Raw genomic sequence first — 20,414 nt, 5'->3', positions numbered from 1 at the left:
GTTTTATTAGTATGCTTAACTGTATTATTGTTTTTCAGTCATGCCATACAACAGCGCCCATCATTGTGTGGTTGAAGTAGAAAACTTCTTGTTTGTGTTGGGAGGAGAAGACCAATGGAATCCTAATGGTAAGAATGTCAATTTATCAAGCTGTACATATATGTTTATATATATATATATATATATATATATATATATATATATATTTATATATAATCAGACAATTGTATCGACCATTGTATCAATCGACAATTACAATGTCAATCAAATATAATTGTTATAGATTTGCAAAATATAAAACTACTTTAAATATGTTTTTTAGTCCAACTATATGTTATGGTAATTCTAACTCCTAATTATTATTTTGTATTATTATATTAGTTTTGACTATGGTTTGTGACTTCACACAGTCTCAAGTCAAATAAAACTGACTGTAGCATATTCTTCCAAGTTCCCAATACCGAAACTCAACTTTATGGTATTTCACATGGATAAAAATCACTCTACAAATAACAAAGGACTCTATAAACTATTATTGGCAGCTATCCACATTGCATAATAGTGGCCAGGACCAAAAGGAGAGATGTGGTATATAAATGCACTTCACTGTATTGATCAAGCAGAGTTTATCACTGGCTGGTCACCATAAATAAAAAGTAAAATAATTATTCCCCAAAAATAGTGTCTAAGCAAGTGATGGGCAATCTGAAATACTTCGGGGCCACATGGTAATATTCAAAAGGGCCGCTCGTTATCCTTAATCTTAGTAATAAGTTAAAACATTACATTTAATCAAAGCAAGATACACCTATCTGTAATAACATATCAACAAGTGTTACAAGCTATAACAAAGAAATCCACAATAAACAAGGAAGAAGCTGGGCTGCAGGTGAAGGCATTTCTGTCCTATACCCAAGTTCATCTCACCACTACTAGTGGACACACAATGGACTGATGTAAGTCACACAGATACAGGGTATTGTCACAAGATGGTGCAAGAAGACAAACACCAAGTCAAATCCGTTAAGAACAAAACATTTTGTAGGTGTAAGCTACCAGAGAAGGTTTATTGTGTTAAAATGTAAAAATCTACAATTATAGCAACATAGGGCACAAACAATTGTAAGCACAACACTTTCCAAAACAGAAGATAGATTATTTTCACCTTTGCAAGAAGACAAACACCAAGTCAAATCCGTTAAGAACAAAACATTTTGTAGGTGTAAGCTACCAGAGAAGGTTTATTGTGTTAAAATGTAAAAATCTACAATTATAGCAACATAGGGCACAAACAATTGTAAGCACAACACTTTCCAAAACAGAAGATAGATTATTTTCACCTTTGCTTACACACAAATAACAGCAGAAGAGAGATTTTAAATAATTGCCCACAATAATACCTTAGTACTGGGCTGTGAAAGTGGCAGCCACAGGTTAGAAGATGGAGCCCTCCTTAGCTTTCTTGTGGGACCCTTTCCTTAAAACTCCATAGACTCGGTTGGGTTACATAATTTTTGAAAATAGTATTCAAGCACCAAAAATATAATTACAAGAGAAATGCGTCACTCTTCATGGTAATACTTAGACAACACTGCCTTAGTAAGTCTTTAAGGATATGTCCTCTTAGTCATGGCTGTTAAAATTGATTACAATGAAGGGGTCTTAATTGATATAGGTGGGTTGAAATGTCCAGCACACAAGTAGGAAGGTTAGCATTGATATTAAACATTATGGGGCTCATGCTGAGTTTGAACACATTTGCATCCAAATTCGCAGGTGTAAAATACGTTCACTAAAAAAATGATTGTGTACCTATGAAAAGTTGGGCAATGAGTGCAGGTCTACACCAGTAGCATATGCACCAGGCATACATCACATACACTTCACATCCAATTTTTTATACATTTGTTTTGATAGAGAAATGTTCATTTGCTATTAGGTTGGAATACATTATTTTTTACATCACCCGAATACAGCAGGTATGACTCTCCTTCACGTGTACAAACAAATAGACAGTCCTGCAATATAAGCACGAGCAAAGAAAAAAGAAGTGTATGGACAGCCAGCCAAGCAGAAGCTGCTAGCTAGTTCTAGCGACTGTCATCATAATCAGGGTGCATTTGCACCAGCCTGGGTCCACCCCACAGGCATCCACAATAGATACGTCTTCCAACAGATGTATATGTGTCAGTCTGTATCTGTTGGAAATTACACAAAGACACACACAATTAATATGGCTTTGACAGTCATATATGGGTCTATGTGGAGGTCTGTATCTGTTGGCAATTACACAAACATGCCCCTAGCGTACTTGGCCTAGGGTTTCTTGTATTGTGGTATACCTGTCTCTCAGTGCCCCAACCTCACCTCCCATGTAAACTGTGCACCCTTTCCTTAGGGATACTGTAAGCTTGGTGCAGTAGGGTTAGAGATCGGTTGGACAGGTGCTGAGCTGAGCTTCCTCTTGCCACTCCTTCCATTTCATCTTGCTCCATATGTAGTATGTTCATCCTTCATGCTCATTATTCAGGGTTAATGTATTGTTGCATCAGTGTTAAACCTTATATTTTATTCATCTATTCTTCTTGGATAATCTGAAATGATGGCAATACAGGGAAACCTCAGCCCAAGATATTACATTTAAATAATCTTACTTTAATAAATGAAATCCGTCCAAAGACATGAAAAAGTTATCAGACCATGTTAAATTGCTGTGCATCTAATGCTGGGCTGAGTAATTCTCAAAGTGCAAAATACATTAATATTTAAAAGTGTTGACTCAGAAAGAAAAAAGCAGAAGGAAATGTGAACACTTAAAACACTATAAACTGACTTTATGGGAATAAATTACAGTGTACATACAAAGCAGACATAGGAGTATTTGTGTTTTAGTCATATATGTATATGTAGGACATTTACTACAGATCATTGTACGTTGTCACAATGCTCTCCGCTACAACATTAAAGTATACATGTTGCCTATCACATACGTGTGTGTCTTTAGAAAATGTATTGTAAATTTTGCTTTCTTATTACAAACTACAAGTAATAGAGAATAAAGATCATAACATTCTAATCTCCATATCACTAAACAAAGGGACTGCATGACTGATATCATTAACTCAATTGTGTAAATTTATCAAGATACGACCTTGAAAAGTGGAGATGTTGCCTATAGCAACCAATCAGATTCTAGTTGTCATTTTATAGAATGTACTAAATAAATGATAACTAGAATCAGATTGGTTGCTATAGGCAGCATCTACACTTTTCAAACCCACCGGTATCTTGCAGCTTGATAAATTTACCCCAATGTTCTTTCAAATGAATGGTTTCAGTTCATGAATGCTAAGATTCAGTATATTTATAGAAAACATTAAACACATGACAAATATATGGGGTATGCTGCTTAAAAACTCAAATGTTTTGCTATGGTTTATTTGTTTATAATTTTCTAGAAAAGATAAAGTGATATATTTCATAAAAGCTACATATGGACAAGAACAGTACAAATCAATAAATCATAGTAATCTGAAGGTGGATAAACGCTTAGTTCTGCTATTTTCTACAAAGATCAGAGGTAGTTTCAGAGCACGGCAGTAGGGACATTTGCCAATGTCTGCCATTAACTGCATTGTTGGTTGTCCTGCTCATTGTACTGGCTAATTGTTCATAGGAATCTGTAGTTTCCATGTATACCGATAGTATTGTGACATTCTATTGGTTCTGCTGGGACAAAAGAGGGTTTAAATAGAAATGTACTAATAAAACTAAAAAAAAATTGACACATAAACATTATATAATATAGTAAAAGCCTGTGTTGGAACTTATTGTGGGTGCAGGTGGTGCAGCCTCTATGGGGCCTGGATGTGAGGGTGGCCTAGACCCCACACCACTACCCGAGGTCGCCTCTCTACTGGACAAAGAGCAGAGTAGAGTAGTCATCTGAACAACTAGACCACACATGCTCAGAAGGCTCTCTCTGTCCTTTTCAGATAAGAGCAGGTGGCCCAGGAGGCTACATCGGCATTGTCGGGCCCCTAGTCAAGTTTTGCTATGGGGCCCAGCGATGCACTGTTCCACCCATGGTAATAGGTATTTAAATACATCTATGTGTAATTCCCTGTGATGTCATGTGACTGACACATGAAGGTGTGCTGTTAGCAAGATCCTATGTAATGGACTCTAAGAAACAGGGTTAGTGGGTTCTAACAAGAAAATGTCTAGACTTCAATTTGTCTCCACATTGAAAATAAATGGTCCTAATTTGTTCCTGAGATACATATTTAGTTTGTCTGCCATATTGTATGTCTATGGGGTGGATATGAAATAATCAATATTTACATATAATGTTCTTCTCTTATTTCAGGAAAGCATAGTACAAATTTTGTCAGTCGCTATGACCCGCGATTTAACAGCTGGATACAACTCCCACCGATGCAGGAAAGGTAAAAGTCTGCTTCACATTTATTACTGTTTTACACGCAATTCACTATATTAACCTTAAGGTTTTTTTCATACAGCGTTCATATACATTGGTATGGCATAAAGTCATAGCATTCATATACATTGGTATAGCATAAAGTCATAGCGTTCATATACATTGGTATGTCATAAAGTCACAGTGTTCATATACATTGGTATGTCATAAAGTCACAGTGTTCATATACATTGGTATGACATAAAGTCACAGCGTTCATATACATTGGTATGGCATAAAGTCATAGCATTCATATACATTGGTATGGCATAAAGTCACAGCGTTCATATACATTGGTATGGCATAAAGTCACAGCGTTCATATATATTGGTATGGCATAAAGTCATAGCATTCATATACATTGGTATGGCATAAAGTCACAGCGTTCATATACATTGGTATGGCATAAAGTCATAGCATTCATATACATTGGTATGGCATAAAGTCACAGCGTTCATATACATTGGTATGGCATAAAGCACAGCGTTCATATACATTGGTATGGCATAAAGTCACAGCGTTCATATACATTGGTATGACATTATTCACATTGTGGCTGATAGATAGATAGATAGATAGATAGATAGATAGATAAACAGACATGAGATGCATACATAAAAGATAGATAGATAGATAGATAGATAGATAGATAGATAGATAGATAGATAGACATGAGATGCATACATAAAAGATAGATAGATAGATAGATAGATAGATAGATAGACATGAGATGCATATATAAAAGATAGATAGATAGATAGATAGATATTAGATAGCTTGATATAAGATAGATAGACAGACAGACAGATAGATATGAGATTAATAGGTATGAGATTATGATAGATATTAGATAGCTTTATATGAGAAAGGTAGATAGATAAATAGATAGATAGACATGAGATGCATATATATAAGATAGATAGATAGATAGATAGATAGATAGATAGATAGATTGATATGATATGATATGTAGATAGATAGATAGATAGATAGATATTAGATTGGGATACATAGATAGAATAGATAGATAGATATTTAATGAATTGATAGATATTAAATGCAAAGATAAATATTATAGTTATGTTCGTTGCTACTTAACTAGGAAAAAAGGTAATTGAAGAAAAAATTTGATGATCTGCTTCTTTTAGTAAATTGGAAACAATGACCCTTGAAGGACCATAAGGATAGTGAATGTCAAGATAATTTATAATTGTTAAGATACCCTCTTTATCTTTTGCTTTACACATTGGCTAATCCTTTCCAAAGAGCAAATTATCCCTAAGCCAGCAAAACCAATTCAGGACTCTAGTAAGTTGCATTTAGTGAGCTGGGCTCACTCACTCTACAGTTCAGCAAGGACAAATACAAAATGTTTGGTTCTACTGTGAGATACAAGGATTATTGGTATGTTTCATGTATGTTCTCCAGGAGGGCCAGTTTTTATGCCTGTCGACTGGAAAAGCATCTGTATGTAATTGGGGGAAGAAATGAAACCGGTTACTTGTCAAGCGTGGAATGCTACAACCTTGAGACAAATGAGTGGTGCTATGTGTCCTCATTACCACAGCCGCTGGCAGCTCACGCAGGAGCAGTGCACAATGGGAAGATATACATATCAGGTATGAAATGTACCAGGGGTTTCTGCCTCTTTTATATAGTTACTAGTGATCTTGTGAGAACTGTTTTACAATTATTTTGAATAGATTTATAAAACATTAAAATGTTATGATCAATTTATTGATAAATTGGCCTAGACCGCCACAACTACATACAATAATGACATCCAGGATTCCCATTACTACCATAAGGTCATTTAGCACCTTAATGAAGATTAAATGACCAATCGAAAAACATGTGAAAAGTTTATTACAATCAGGGTCGAAATTTAAAGCACAATTATCTAGCGATACCATCAGAGTGTACTGTCAAATGTATCAGTTGGTTCAAATCTTTGTAAGCTCTATATTTGATGCGTAAACAGGTGTGATAATGTAGCAAAAGAATATATTCAATCAGACACTATCAAATAAACTTAGATAATGCTAATTAATCTAATAGTGCTAATGAAATCCCTCTAAACCAATGTACCATAAAAATAATATATTAACGATCAAAGCGCTGATATGCAAAATATAACAATTTATTAAAAACAAATATAATAATAATAATTATACAATCGTTAAAACTTATATTCATATATAAATCTCATACTTCTTATATTGTATGTAAACGATTCCGCCTGAATAGAGATAATTACGAGTTAGTTTTTAAAATTCAATCTTTAAGGAACACAATATTCATTTAGTCTTTGAAGATCCTGAGGATTTTTGTAACTGAAAGAACTCTTTAAACTTCTATTCTTGACATGTTTGTTGCAATTAAGTATGTATGCTGTTAGTTATTCAATAAATATTTGATGTTATTGCACATACATACAGATACAGGTGTAATGATATTCAAGTGCCGATTAGCAGATATTGCTTGGAAGTCCACATATACTTAGCTGAATAAACGTCTCCTAGACATGGAGGGATATTTCCCGGCTGCAGTGTTCATTAAGCAGCCCACGTTTTATCAGCAGTATTAACACCAGTGGATCCAGTTAATTTCTGAGTAGCCAAATGTCCGTGCTATGAACCGTAATATGGATGCTCCAAATTTTTTCATGACGGCAGTAAAAACATATGTGTACCCCCTGACGCATTTCTCCACCTCCTTAGCTCGGCGGTTAATTTTTTTTTATTGTTTTTTATATTTTATAACCGATTTATATTTTTTATCATGTAAAGGACTATCTCCGATAAAGAGGGAGAAAGTATCGCTCATTAACACTAATATATGTTTAAAACAAAATGTGTTCAAAGGCAGAGTTAATTGCTCATATAACAACTGGATATATTCTGTATGTCACAATATGGGAAAGATACGTTTACATAATTATCATATAGCAAAAATATTTGTAGGTATAGCTTAAAAGGCCTAAATATTCTTGCATGACACAAGACTATATGCATTTTAAATGACAAACATTACGTATGTACTATACAAAAACTACAGAGATTCAAAGCGTCATCATATGAACTCCATGACCTATGACTATTAATCAAACATTATTGAGTTCCATCATATCATTAAGACCATTGGGAGCAAGGGTCTTCATTCTCTACATCTAATAAGCTTCTCTTCTACATAACTATCTATATATATATATATGGTCTCCATTACTACTTTCATCTCCATTTTGACAGGTGGTAACATGCCTTGGCAGGCTATGCGTCTATATTTGGTGTAATAATGTGGCTGCTCTCTATCTGCTCACCATAATTGAGTCTCAAAGCTTCTATTTAGAGTGGGGATTAGGGGCGGAACAGCATGTCACTGGGCCCTATAGCTACTCTCCAACCTCCTGGACCTCATCTAAGCTCAATATCTGGCACATGCACAGTAAAACTCTGGGGCTTCACTGCGTACACACCAGACCAGCACATACTCAGGTGAGGCGGCTACTCTGCTCTTCTGATCACGCACAGTTCTAGCACATTGACAGTGTAGCCCCAAACAGGGCTTTACTGCGCCAGACTGATGCATGCTCAGAAGAGGCCCTCTCAGAAGAGCAGAGCGGGTGCCTCAGGAAGTGGAACATGCATTGTCGGGCCCTCCTCACTTCCTGGTTACATATCAGCACCACCACCTGCGGTGTGGTAGTTCTGCGTCTAGTGAGGGTATGTCAGGTTTTCCTCCACACTGTTCACCTCATCCCACGCCATTTCTCCTTGTGCTGCTCCCCTCCACTGGAACGACTTCCCTCACTCCATCCGTCTGTCCCCTAATTTGAACATCTTCAGACGTGCACATAAAACTCATCTGTTCCTTAAAGCCTAGCAGCTATCCAGCTAACCTTCTCCTTGCTTGTTCTCCTCACCTCCTTCTTTCCTGTACGCGCTTCTCTTGTACTTGATCCCCTCCACTGACTCCTCTTGTGCCTGCTATTTCCCCTCCCTTTAGTATGTAAGCTCTTACGAGCAGGGCCCTCTTCCCTTCTGTCTCTAGATCATTTCTGCTCCAACATCACTGTACTAGCTAAGCTTGGAGCTGGTGAAGTCTTGGTTTTACTTATTGTGTTCTGTACTGTTGTACCCCTATGGTCTACTGTTTGTATTTTGTACAGCGCTGCGGAAACCTTGTGGCACCATATAAATAAAGGATAATAATAATAATATGGCTCATGAAAGACATATAGGTGGATGTGTCCACATCTAGTTGTGCTGCAGTTATTATTTAATCACATGGAATAATGAAAGGAGTGTCAGAATCCATTCCCCATTGTTCAGTGGTCATAAGTAGGCCTAGATTTACATTTTTCCCTCAGTCACATTTGCTGTACTCCTCCTCTTAATACTGCGGAGCTCCACGGCCCAACTCAATCACATTACATCGAATACAGATCTCTTCATATGGCCAACGTGGATTCAGTTGTTTCTAAATAAGACTCCTGTTAGAATTTTACAACAATAATCATTGTCAAGTACATGTTTTCAGTGGCAAGATCCAGAAATGAATGTGGAAAACCACAACTGCATAATGGCATGAATCTGGCTTTTTATGTCCTTAACACATAATATTCAAATAAACATATAGGGGCAATTGAATTACTAGCATTGTACCGCCGAACATCACTACAACATCGCAGCCTTGGTGTGAGGAAATACCTGAGATGTAGCTTAGCCATGGAGCCCCTACACCACAATCCCCGAGGCGCTCTGCAACACATCACTAGTCATTGAATCACACTCATATTGGCCTATTTAACAATAATCACAATTTTGCCCCGTTCATCTATGAACTGAGATACATTGGAAACTTATACATCTACAGTTTTGCAAAAAGTATAGATTTTTTTTTGTGTTTGCAGTCTGTTTTAAAAAAGTTCTAGTATTTGTGATGTCTAATAATAGTATGACAATTAAATTGATGTAAAATCATTATTGGTGAAATATTCAATCCGCAGGTGGTGTTCATAATGGCGAGTACGTTCAGTGGTTGTATTGCTATGATCCAGTCATGGATGTTTGGGCTCGGAAGCAAGATATGAACACTAAGAGAGCAATCCATGCCTTAGCGGTAATGAATGATCGTCTATATGCAATTGGCGGAAACCATTTAAAAGGTCAGTTTAACATATTTTATATATAATAGCGTGTCTGTTTTACTGTGGATGAAGAAGCAGTATATTCTACCACTCAGGAGAACTCCTGGCTGCTTTTTGTTTTGAATATTACTGTGTCTTTTACACTCAATTTTCACTACTATCATGTTGAAGTATTTTAAGCTACTTCTTAATGTTATGGGGGGATTTTAAATGAGTTTTCTCTGTTTGAAATTGTTGAAGGTCTTAAGAAATATTTAGGAACTGTAAAGTGGAAAAAAAAATATTTTTACTTTTCAGTTCATATGTTAACAAAATGCATGAACTTGTTACGAAAGCATATAAGCATTGTGCATTGCTTTCATATTTAATGACCAAGCAAACAAAGTGGTCTATTTGTTAATAGGTGAAAAGCCCTAGCTCCAGCAAAAATGGGAGAATTTTTTCTTTCTCTTCCATTATTTGCAATTTTTGTTTAAGAACTTTTTTTTTTTAATTGTATCTGATTCTGAAGCTGGATTCCCAAGTCTAGGCTTTCAGTTCCAGGGCTACATTTACTAAACTGCGGGTTTGAAAAAGTGGGGATGTTGCCTATAGCAACCAATCAGACTCAAGCTTTCATTTGTTTAGTACTTTCTACAAAATGACAGCTAGAATCTGATTGGTTGCTATAGGCAACATCCCCACTTTTTCAAACCCGCAGCTTAGTAAATCTAGCCCTCAGTGTGCATGCATGAGAAGGCAAGCTGGCACCCATGCATAGACTGACCCTTAGAGCAAGACACCTCTTACCACTGCCAGCCAGTATCGCCTAATATCAATAAATAAACTCCATAGTGTTCTAAACTGCGTCAACATTGACTCAAAAATAAATCCATCAGCAATAAATACTAATTTCTTAATCTGTCATAAGAACCTTTCAATCAGGGTCTGTTAATGTTTAGGTTTCTCCCATCTGGATGTCATGCTGGTGGAGTGTTATGACCCAAAAGGAGACCAGTGGAATATCCTACAGACACCAATCCTGGAAGGACGGAGTGGCCCAGGATGCGCTGTACTAGATGATCGGTTCTATTTGGTTGGGGGCTACAGCTGGAGCATGGTAAGCATCTGAGCTGAGCGAGAATCCCTAGCATTAGAATGTAGATAACATCTGCTGCAGTGACTTCCTTATTGGTAATATATGTTACCCATACTTGCCAACTCTCCCTGAATGTCAGGGAGACTCCCTGAAATAGGGGTGATCTCCCTCACTCACTGAAGAGTCTGGCATTCTCCCTGATGCTGAGACAGTACAAGACGTGGTTGGCTTCGCCATCTGTGGCATAATGACACAGGTCAGAAATTGTGTCCTGTGTCCATGTATTGATGTGTTTGGAGGTGGCCATTTTCATGGAGACCAAGATTTAATCAAAGACTGACAGGTAAGACAACATGACTTCAGTAATGGAGACAGAAATGTAAAAGACATTTCACTCTCTAGGGATTCATTAGCTGCTTTTCTTTAACGCATAGTTGCCTACTCTCCCAGAATGTCCAGGAGACTCCCACATTTCTGGGAGACCTGCCGGGCTCCCGGGAGAGCAGGGCAACCTCCTGGTTCTCGCCCCCGCAATAGATTAGTTATTAATGAAACAAATATTGTGTCATCTTAGCCAAAAATGTGACAATCATTTAGGGGGCGCCCACCTCTCCCGGAATCTCCCTGAAGCCAATGAGGAAAAGTTGGCAAGTATGATGTTACCTGAAGTGAACTAGTATGTGCATGGAGGAGCAGTATGTATGGAGGCCATTCTCTGTGGAACCACTTTAAAAAAAAATATCTAGAGAATATCGATTCACAAGCATAGTTATGTAAATATTTACATAGGTGATTGTATAAATGTCACACATTCTGTGTAGAAAGCAGAATATAAGTACATAATGTGATTCGGTAACATTTTATCTAGAATACCAAGTTCATGCAGTGAGCACATTATCACAAAGTGTGCAAAACTTCTGCAGTAAGAACGTTTTAACATGAAAAAATCACCCAACTTCCCTGGCATGAAAACATGTGCGCTCTGTGATGTCACAGGCTTCTAGAGAACTGGTTAGCTGCATTCTCGGTGATACTGGTTCAGTCACTAAACATGGCTGCCCCCTTGTGTGCAGATGACAGGTACACTTTATTAACTGTAGAAGCCTTAATTCATTCAATGATCATGACATTTAGAAAATGTATTTTCACACTAGCTTAATTTATATATTTTCCTTCTGAAGAAATACATTGGTTTGCATGTAAATGTATATTTTCAGCATTCACGATTTGATGAATATGCTGGAGGCACAGAAATATATGCATGTACCAGGAAGACAAAATGCTTATTGCCAGGGGCAGATTGGGAACTTAAAATGGCCCTGGAAAAATTTATTGAAGTGGCCTCATGTGGGTGGGACCAAAATAACTGTAGGTGGGGCCAACACAAAAGTAGGCAGAATTTAGAACTACTGGAATTTGGTTGTAGTAACTTTTAGGAAAACCTAGATGTGATGACTTTACACACAGTGGATCATCTCTAAAGCAATGCAGGGAAAATGCTGCCAGTTCTGTGTCATAAAATTATATGAATCCTTTTACATTATCTGCGACTGGTTTATGCCTCTGTGTTCCAACTTGTTTAGTTGACTACTAACACATCCTTCCGAAATTCCCTCATAGAAACATACCTGACTATGTTTAATAAGTTTAACTATTAAGAAACATGTTGGCACAATAATATTTGATCAGTCTGCCAGAACAGCATATGAGCACCTCACGCACTGTTGTTTCCCTGACATTGAGAGATGCAAACTACCAGTTAAATCTCTCTCTATATACAATATATAAATATGTGTACTGTGTGTTTAGAAAATGCATTAATAATAATCTTTATAATAAATGGCTGTCCAGGTACGATCATCACAAAGGTGAAATAGAATCTGCAAGAAAACACTTCTTTTTTAACAAATGTGTATGAGCCCTAAATGTGCCCAGTGATTGGGGGATTGGTTTGAATAACAGTGCAGGGAGGTTTGACAGACAATGGCATAAGTAAAGGGGAAACCTATTACAAGTGTTTGCTGGTGATATACAAAGTGCGAAGGAGGCAGGATTAATGATATTGTCAGTGCAATGGGGGCTGGTCATATGTTCAACAAAGTGATCTGAGAATGGAACCAGTGCAAGGTAGAAGGAGGCAATGGAATCAATGTAAGAACCACTAAAGTATCACCAGAACTAGAATAAGGCTCTGGGGGGGCTGCCTGTTGCTGTACCTACCGGGAAACTTCCTGGTAAGGTCTATGGCCAATCCAACCCTGCTTATTTAGACAAAAATACAGGCAAAACTGTGTGCTATACTGTTAGATACACACAGCTTTGCCTTCACGAGCAGTACACTGTGAAGCAGGACATACCTCCCAACTGTCCTTGCTGTCTGACCAAATCCTGACTAAGCGAGACAGTCACCCAAATTCGGGACTGCCCCATCAGATTCAGGACAGTTGGCAGTCTGTCCTCCTCTCTTCTGTCTGTTCTTGTCACATTCATCATCTGTGGCTGCTGGTTTCTTTAAATCAGTTGCTACTTCCTCCTATCCTCCACCTGTACTTATCGTGTCATTCCCCCTGAACCCTCCCTCTCCTTCTCCTCATTTGAAGCCCACTCCATCCGCCTCTTCTACCCCATCCATCTCCGTGTCACTGTCATCTACCGCCCCCCTGACCCCACCTCCCTCTTCCTTGATAACTTTGCTGCCTGGCTTCCTCACCACCTCTCCTCCGACCTCCCCTCCATCATCCTCGGCGACTTTAACTTCCCCATGGACAACCCCACCGACCCTGCTTCCAGCAAACTGCTCACCCTCTCTTCCTCCCTAGGCCTTACCCAATGGACCTCCTCCCCCACCCACTGCCTTGGTCACTCCCTTGATCTTGTCTTCTCCTACCTATGTAGTCTCTCTGACTTCTCCATCTCTCCCTTTCCTCTATCCGATCACCATCTCCTCTCCTTCTCTCTCTCCTCTTCTCCTGCTCCCCTCCCCCTACCCAAACCTACGCTGTCCATACGCAACCTCGACGCTCTTAACCCGTCCACTCTGTCCTCCTCTCTCGATACCCTCCTTTCTCCCCTTTCCTCCCTGGCCTGCCCCAATAAGGCGGTCTCCCTCTACAATCTCACCCTCACCTCTGCTCTGGATGCGGTCGCCCCAGCCCACTCCGTCCACCCTCGCTGCTCCAAACCCCAACCCTGGCACTCCAAATTCACCCGCTTCCTCCAAAAATGCTCCCGTACCGCTGAACGCCACTGGAGAAAATCCCGCTCCCTGGCTGACTTCCTTCACTTTAAATTCATCCTTTCATCCTACTGCTCTGCCCTCTCACTCGCTAAACAATCTTTCTTTAAATCCCTCATCTCGTCCCACTCCTCTAACCCCCGCCGCCTCTTCGCCACTTTCAGCACTCTCCTGGCCCCACCCCCTCATCCAACCCCCTCCTCCCTGACTGCCTCCGACTTCGCCTCCTTTTTCTCCTCTATAATTGAGGCCATCCGACTTGAAATCTCCTCCTCCTCTCTCTCGCCCCCCCCCCCTCTCCTCCGCCCTCCCCCCCTAACCACCTTCCCCTCTACTCCTTCTGCCCCACCACGGGCGAGGAAGTCCATTCTCTCATCTCATCCTCTCCCCCCTCTACCTGTCCCCTGGATCCCATTCCCTCCCACCTTCTTCGCTCCCTGTCCCCCACCACCTGCTCCCACCTCGCCCACCTCTTTAATCTTTCCCTCTCCACCGGCATCTTCCCCTTCTCATTCAAACATGCTCTCGTATCCCCCATTCTTAAGAAACCCAATCTTGACCCCACTTCTCCCTCCAACTATCGCCCCATATCTCTCCCACCCCTTTGCCTCCAAAATTTTTGAAAGGCTTGTCTGCAGCCGTCTCTCCTCCTACCTTTCCGAGCATTCCCTCCTTGATCCTCTCCAGTCTGGCTTCCGCCCCCTTCACTCCACTGAAACTGCCCTGGCTAAAGTCACCAATGATCTCCTCTCTGCTAAAGCCAGGGGCCACTTCTCCGTTCTCATCCTCCTCGATCTCTCTGCAGCCTTCGACACTGTCGACCGCCCCCTCCTCCTCCACACCCTCCAGTCCTTTGGCCTCTCCGGCTCAGTCTTGTCCTGGTTCACCTCTTACCTTGCTGACCGTTCCTTCTCCGTCACCACCTCTGGGTCTCTCTCCCCCCCATCCACCCTTCCAGTCGGGGTCCCTCAGGGCTCTGTTCTGGGACCCTTGCTCTTCTCTTTATACACCTCTTCCCTGGGTGAACTCATCAGCTCCTACGGCCTTAGCTACCACCTCTACGCCGACGACACTCAACTTTACCTCTCCTCTCCTGATCTCTCTCCCTCCCTCCTCTCTAGGGTGTCCGCCTGCCTCTCTGCCATCTCCTCCTGGATGTCCTCTCGATTCCTCAAACTTAACCTCGCCAAAACTGAACTCATAGTCTTTCCTCCGTCTCACACCCCGCCCCCTTCTGATCTCTCCATCACTGTCGACAACACCTCTATCTCCCCTGTCCCCCAACTTCGCTGCCTTGGTGTCACCCTCGACTCCTCTCTCTCCTTTGGACCCCACATTCTCTCTCTTGCTAAATCCTGCCGCTTCCAGCTGCGTAACATCGCTCGCATCCGGCCCTTTCTCTCCCAAGATGCCACCAAATGTCTTATTCACTCTCTGATCATTTCCCGCTTGGACTACTGTAACCTCCTCCTCACTGGCCTCCCCCAATCTCATCTTGCTCCCCTTCGATCTGTTCTTAACACAGCCGCTAGGCTCATCTTCCTTTCTCGCCGCTCCTCGTCGGTCTCCCCCCTCTACCAATCCCTTCACTGGCTCCCCTTCCCCTTCAGAATCCTCTTCAAGCTCCTCACTCTTACATACAAGGCCCTCGCCAACTCCACTGCACCCTACATCTCCTCCCTCCTCTCTATTCATGCTCCTTCCCGCCCTCTCCGATCTGCCAATGACCGTCGCCTCTCTTCTCCCCTGATCACCTCCTCCCATGCGCGTATCCAAGACTTCGCCCGCGCTGCCCCCCTCCACTGGAACAAGCTCCCTCCCTCCATCAGAACTTCCCCCAATCTGTCCAGTTTCAAACGGGCTTTAAAAACCCACCTTTTTCGTAAAGCCTTCCAGTCTCCCACCTAATTACCTTCCTTTTCTTCTGCCTCTTCCCCTCATTCCCCTTCCCCTATCCTCCATTCCTCCCTCTCTCCCCCATGTCTCTCTGTCTGTCTACCTTACCCCTTAGATTGTACGCTCCTTTGAGCAGGGTCACCCCTCCTCCTGTCTCACCACTGTTAACTCTGCTCTCCAGCTACCTGGTCGTCCTCCTCGAGGACCCTCTTCCCCCTGTCCCCTCCCTCCTCTCCCCCCCGGGGGTCTCCCTATTATCCGTGCCCTCCCTCTTGGGCTCCGTCGTACGAAGACCTTCCTCTCTCCCCTCCCCCGCCCTTGCTGTGCTTTGAGCTCACTGAGTTACTGTGCTTATTGTTTACTGTACTGTGCTGTCTCTCCTTGTATTGTAATTTCGTTTGTCCCTGTACGGCGCTACGGACACCTAGTGGCGCCTTATAAATAAAAAAAATTAATAATAATAATAAATACTTGTCTGGATCCTGGAATGCTGGAGGCCATATTTGGAACAAATAATTGGTACATGAAATTTAGAAAATGCCAACCAGCCCCAGCACATTAAATCAATAGCACCCACATTAAATAATGAGGCCTCCCTCCAGCCCCGATATTAAAATAATAGTACTCACATTTGATAAATAGATCTGTTTTCCTCCAACCAGCCCTGACAATAAATTAATAGTATACACATTTAATTAGTAGACCTACTTCCCTCCAATCAACCCCAGCAAAAAAATTTATAGCATTTACGTTTAATATTACCATTTCCCACAACCATCCCCTGCATTAAATAATTCATATTCACATTTAATAAATAATTCTCCTCCCCAAACTCAGCCCCACATTCAATAAATAGCCCCATATCACACTAGCTTTAAATTAAAGTTCCAGCCACCCCATCTTAATTTAATAGGCCCCACTATTTAATGAAATAGCCCACAAATAGATTAATTAAAAATTGCCCCACCATCACCCCACAAATAAAATAGCAAACATTAAAAAATTAGCCCCCCACCTAAACGCCACCATTAAATTAATAGCCTACCTTCCACCGATGTGTTATTAAGACAGGTCCCTCCGTTCCCTCATATCACACATTATAGCAACATACCCCCCCCTTTCCTTCACAAATTATAGTAGCCCCCCCATCCTTCACATTCCCTATAGTTTATTATAGGCAGCTCCCCACTTTCCTATAGTTTAGTTAGCCCCCCACCTTCCTTTAGGAAGTCCCTACTCCTTCCTATAGTATAGTATATAGGCAGTCCCCACACCTTCCTATAGTATAGTATATAGGCAGTCCCTACACCTTCCTATAGTATAGTATATAGGCAGTCCCTACACCTTCCTATAGTATAGTATATAGGCAGTCTCCCCCACCTTCCTATAGTATAGTATATAAGCATCCCCCCCCAGCTTCCTATAGTATAGTATATAGGCAGTCACCCCACCTTCCTATAGTATATAGGCAGTCCCCCCCACCTTCCTATAGTATACAGGCAGTCCCCCCACCTTCCTATAGTATAGTATAGGCAGCCCCCTCTTAGTATAGCATAGTATTGGCAGCCCCCCTTAGTATCCTATAGTATTGGCAGCCTCCCCTCACTTATCTTCAGTTGTTCTGGCCGGTGTCTCTCCTAAAATCAGGCAGACAGGAAGTGAAGTCAGACTAACTGTCTGCCGAACAGCACCGTGGGAGCCCATACAGGAACAGGCAGCCTAGCGATTGGCTGCCTGTTGCTGTCCACGCGCCCCCCCACGGCCGATCGCACCCCTATTCCCCCAATTTCTGCTTCATGCCTGAGGAAAATGACTACCTCTTAGTACACACCAAAATGTATGCCTCTATTGTACGTTGGGTATGGATACACTTTAAAGACTTTTTTTTATATGATAACATAATAACAGTGATAGAGCGAACATAGCACCTTTTAATGATGTATTTTATATTTTAGGGAGCTTACAAGTCATCAACTATTTGCTACAGTCCTGATAAAGCCAGCTGGACAGAACTGGAGGGAGACGTTGCTGAGCCGCTTGCTGGTCCAGCCTGTGCCACTGTCATACTACCAACCTGTGTGCCGTACAACAAATAGCGGCTGCACAGCGGAGAACATTGTAACATTGCAGACACTGTATGGTTTGGGAATTAATTTTGTGCTTTAAAAGGTTGTACAAGCAGGAGACAAATGAAAAACATCTTAAACATTTATCAATGCTAGAACTTACCATAATCCCAGCAAACTTACTTAATTAACCTACTTAATTAACTAGTAATTTAAAAAACAGGGAGATTAATAATAGAGCAATGGGCACAATTATTTGTTGCACTAGTGTAATATAATTCTACATAAAGACACCTGGTGCTTTCTTGCCTGGGAGGGTACAATTATCCATTGTGTGCCAATTTCAGCCACATACTTATATGTATGTTATTACCCTGCAGGTGTTTATTTAAGTAGTACAATGTTGTATCTGTCCTGTTGTGGAAAGATGACCACTAGTAAACAATCAGTACACTACTAAGTATAAAGAGAATATTAACAATGTAACAAAATCTACAGGGGGTGTTTGGCTTGTCCTCTTCAGACAAGCCTATATCAGTTCCCTTTTTACAATTTTGCTTGGAGAGACAGCAAAGAAAAATTGTCCATATGTACTAAAATTTCAGAGAGAGAATACTGACATCTCGATGCAATAAGAGTGACTATAATCATACAGGCATTTGACAATTATAAGCACCTATAGACTGGAAATAACAAAATGTTTGCATGTAAATCAATTTTTACATGAGTTATTTTCTGAATATCTTTATTTGGTCTTTTAAATGCAAGACACTGTCACGTAGTTCATTGTTACAACAAAATATGGCCAATTCTAAATACTTTGAAATTATCCATTTGTTTAATTATCAATTATTTGTTTGTTTAGAATTTGAAACCAGCCTGTTACAGGGGTCTAGAAAGATGGTGGAGAAAATACGGCCTGTCAGAAAAGGGGTTGCGGCTTAACTGGAATGTGGGGTGTGGTTTTGGACAATTCGGGGCATGGTTTGACAGCACTAGTGGGGGGCAAGGTTTGTCTTGTCACAATTTTATTTTTTAAATATTGGGATATATGTTATGATTGAGTGTCAGCTCATATTTTTAAACCAAAAAAATAAGTGTTACTGTTTTCATTGATGAAGAAATGGGAAATAGCAGAGGTACATTTGTAGGCACAAACCAAGGAATGTAATTAAAGGCCTCACACATGAAAATGTGCCCTATGTAAGAACAGTCCTCTGATGCTTAGTTAGGAGCAAAGCAAAACATAGTAGTAATTTTGCTCCTGAACAAACTATGTTACAATGCAAGGGGTGCAACTTAATTTATTGTTTTGCAGGCAATGAAAATACTGGCTTTATGTAGCACACACGTACTTGATAGCTTTAATTTTACACTGAAATTTAAAGTTGATGTAGGCCATGCCCTATCCCAACTTTAAATCTGTCCCCCAATTTAAAATTTATCTCCCCCTCCAATGCAACATGATTTTGTGAAGGAGCAAATTTGCTCCTTTTCTTGTTTTGCTGGTAACTCAGCATCCGGGTCTGAGTTGGCCCTGTCCTGTGCTATATGCACCATTCTTCTTGTATTAGAGTTGCCGGGCCTTGGTAAAATGCTTTGTCATACAGATGCAATTGTGATACATAAAATTAGTAATGGAAAGCTACATTGCATACATTGATATTCATGGCAAAACCACATGAGTATTATTTACTTGGATATTTCAGAGTGCTGTACAATCATGATAAACAATGAACATATAATGAAACAAGGACTTGAGAGGTTTCTGACTCTAGGAGCTTGCAATCTAAGTGACAAAAAACAGATAAGGAAATTACAGTATTTTTAGTAAAATTTTGAACAAAATGATATCATGTTATTAAATGTTTTACAAATCCTGTAGAGACATTGTACAATGTATGGAAATGCTAGCGATCTAGAAAACATGGGTTGTCCACAATGCAGGTATATAAAATACTGAAAGTGTAACTACTATACTAATCCCACGTCTTGTTGGCAAATAGGAACCATGGTGCCTATCACCAATTATTGTCATATTTTACTGTATATAATCCCTTGTTCACTTTCTAACTTACTGAATTCCCTCTAACTTTCATCTAAGACAGTGATCTATGGGCATCTGTTCTTGATGTACTGCAGTTTATTATGTGCATAAAAGTGCAAAGGGTCCTTCCTTTTACAATTATAGACTGTAATCAGTTTTGCCTACAGGGTTCTACATGCACACACATTTTACAGGTTGAAGTAAAAATATAATTTAATAGGCAGACAACCATGAAGTATTAATAGGTTCAACATCAGGATGCAATCTGAATGTCAGCTGTGCGTTCTACTGAATCAACCTCTATGTTCATTTCACTCCTTTGTGTGCTGAGAGGATCTGATCATGAATTATCTTAAGGACACAGGTTCAATGCAAGATCAACCAATCATTTATGTGTGGAAACTTCTTTTTAAAGGGATGTGAGCAGTCTACATCTGTCTCATTATTGTACATTCAATAGTAC

General features: G+C 40.3%; 1 protein-coding gene across 1 annotated transcript in view; it reads left to right on the top strand.

The window, feature by feature from the left end:
* KLHL14 (kelch like family member 14) overlaps positions 1 to 19,361 on the top strand; it is a 78,819-nt gene extending 59,458 nt beyond the window's left edge. Inside the window, exons 4-9 of the mRNA XM_075211360.1 lie at positions 39 to 128; positions 4,370 to 4,448; positions 5,909 to 6,099; positions 9,489 to 9,647; positions 10,571 to 10,728; positions 17,794 to 19,361. Of these exons, the coding sequence (XP_075067461.1) occupies positions 39 to 128; positions 4,370 to 4,448; positions 5,909 to 6,099; positions 9,489 to 9,647; positions 10,571 to 10,728; positions 17,794 to 17,934 (818 nt within the window). The 3' untranslated portion in view covers positions 17,935 to 19,361. The remainder of the gene's footprint in view (positions 1 to 38; positions 129 to 4,369; positions 4,449 to 5,908; positions 6,100 to 9,488; positions 9,648 to 10,570; positions 10,729 to 17,793) is intronic.
* The last annotated feature ends 1,053 nt before the right edge of the window (positions 19,362 to 20,414 follow it).

This window comes from Mixophyes fleayi, chromosome 5, assembly GCF_038048845.1.
Source record: "Mixophyes fleayi isolate aMixFle1 chromosome 5, aMixFle1.hap1, whole genome shotgun sequence".
Lineage (NCBI taxonomy): Eukaryota > Metazoa > Chordata > Amphibia > Anura > Limnodynastidae > Mixophyes > Mixophyes fleayi.
The sequence above is the reverse complement of the archived record's forward strand: the minus strand, read 5'-3'. Positions and strand labels throughout refer to the sequence as shown.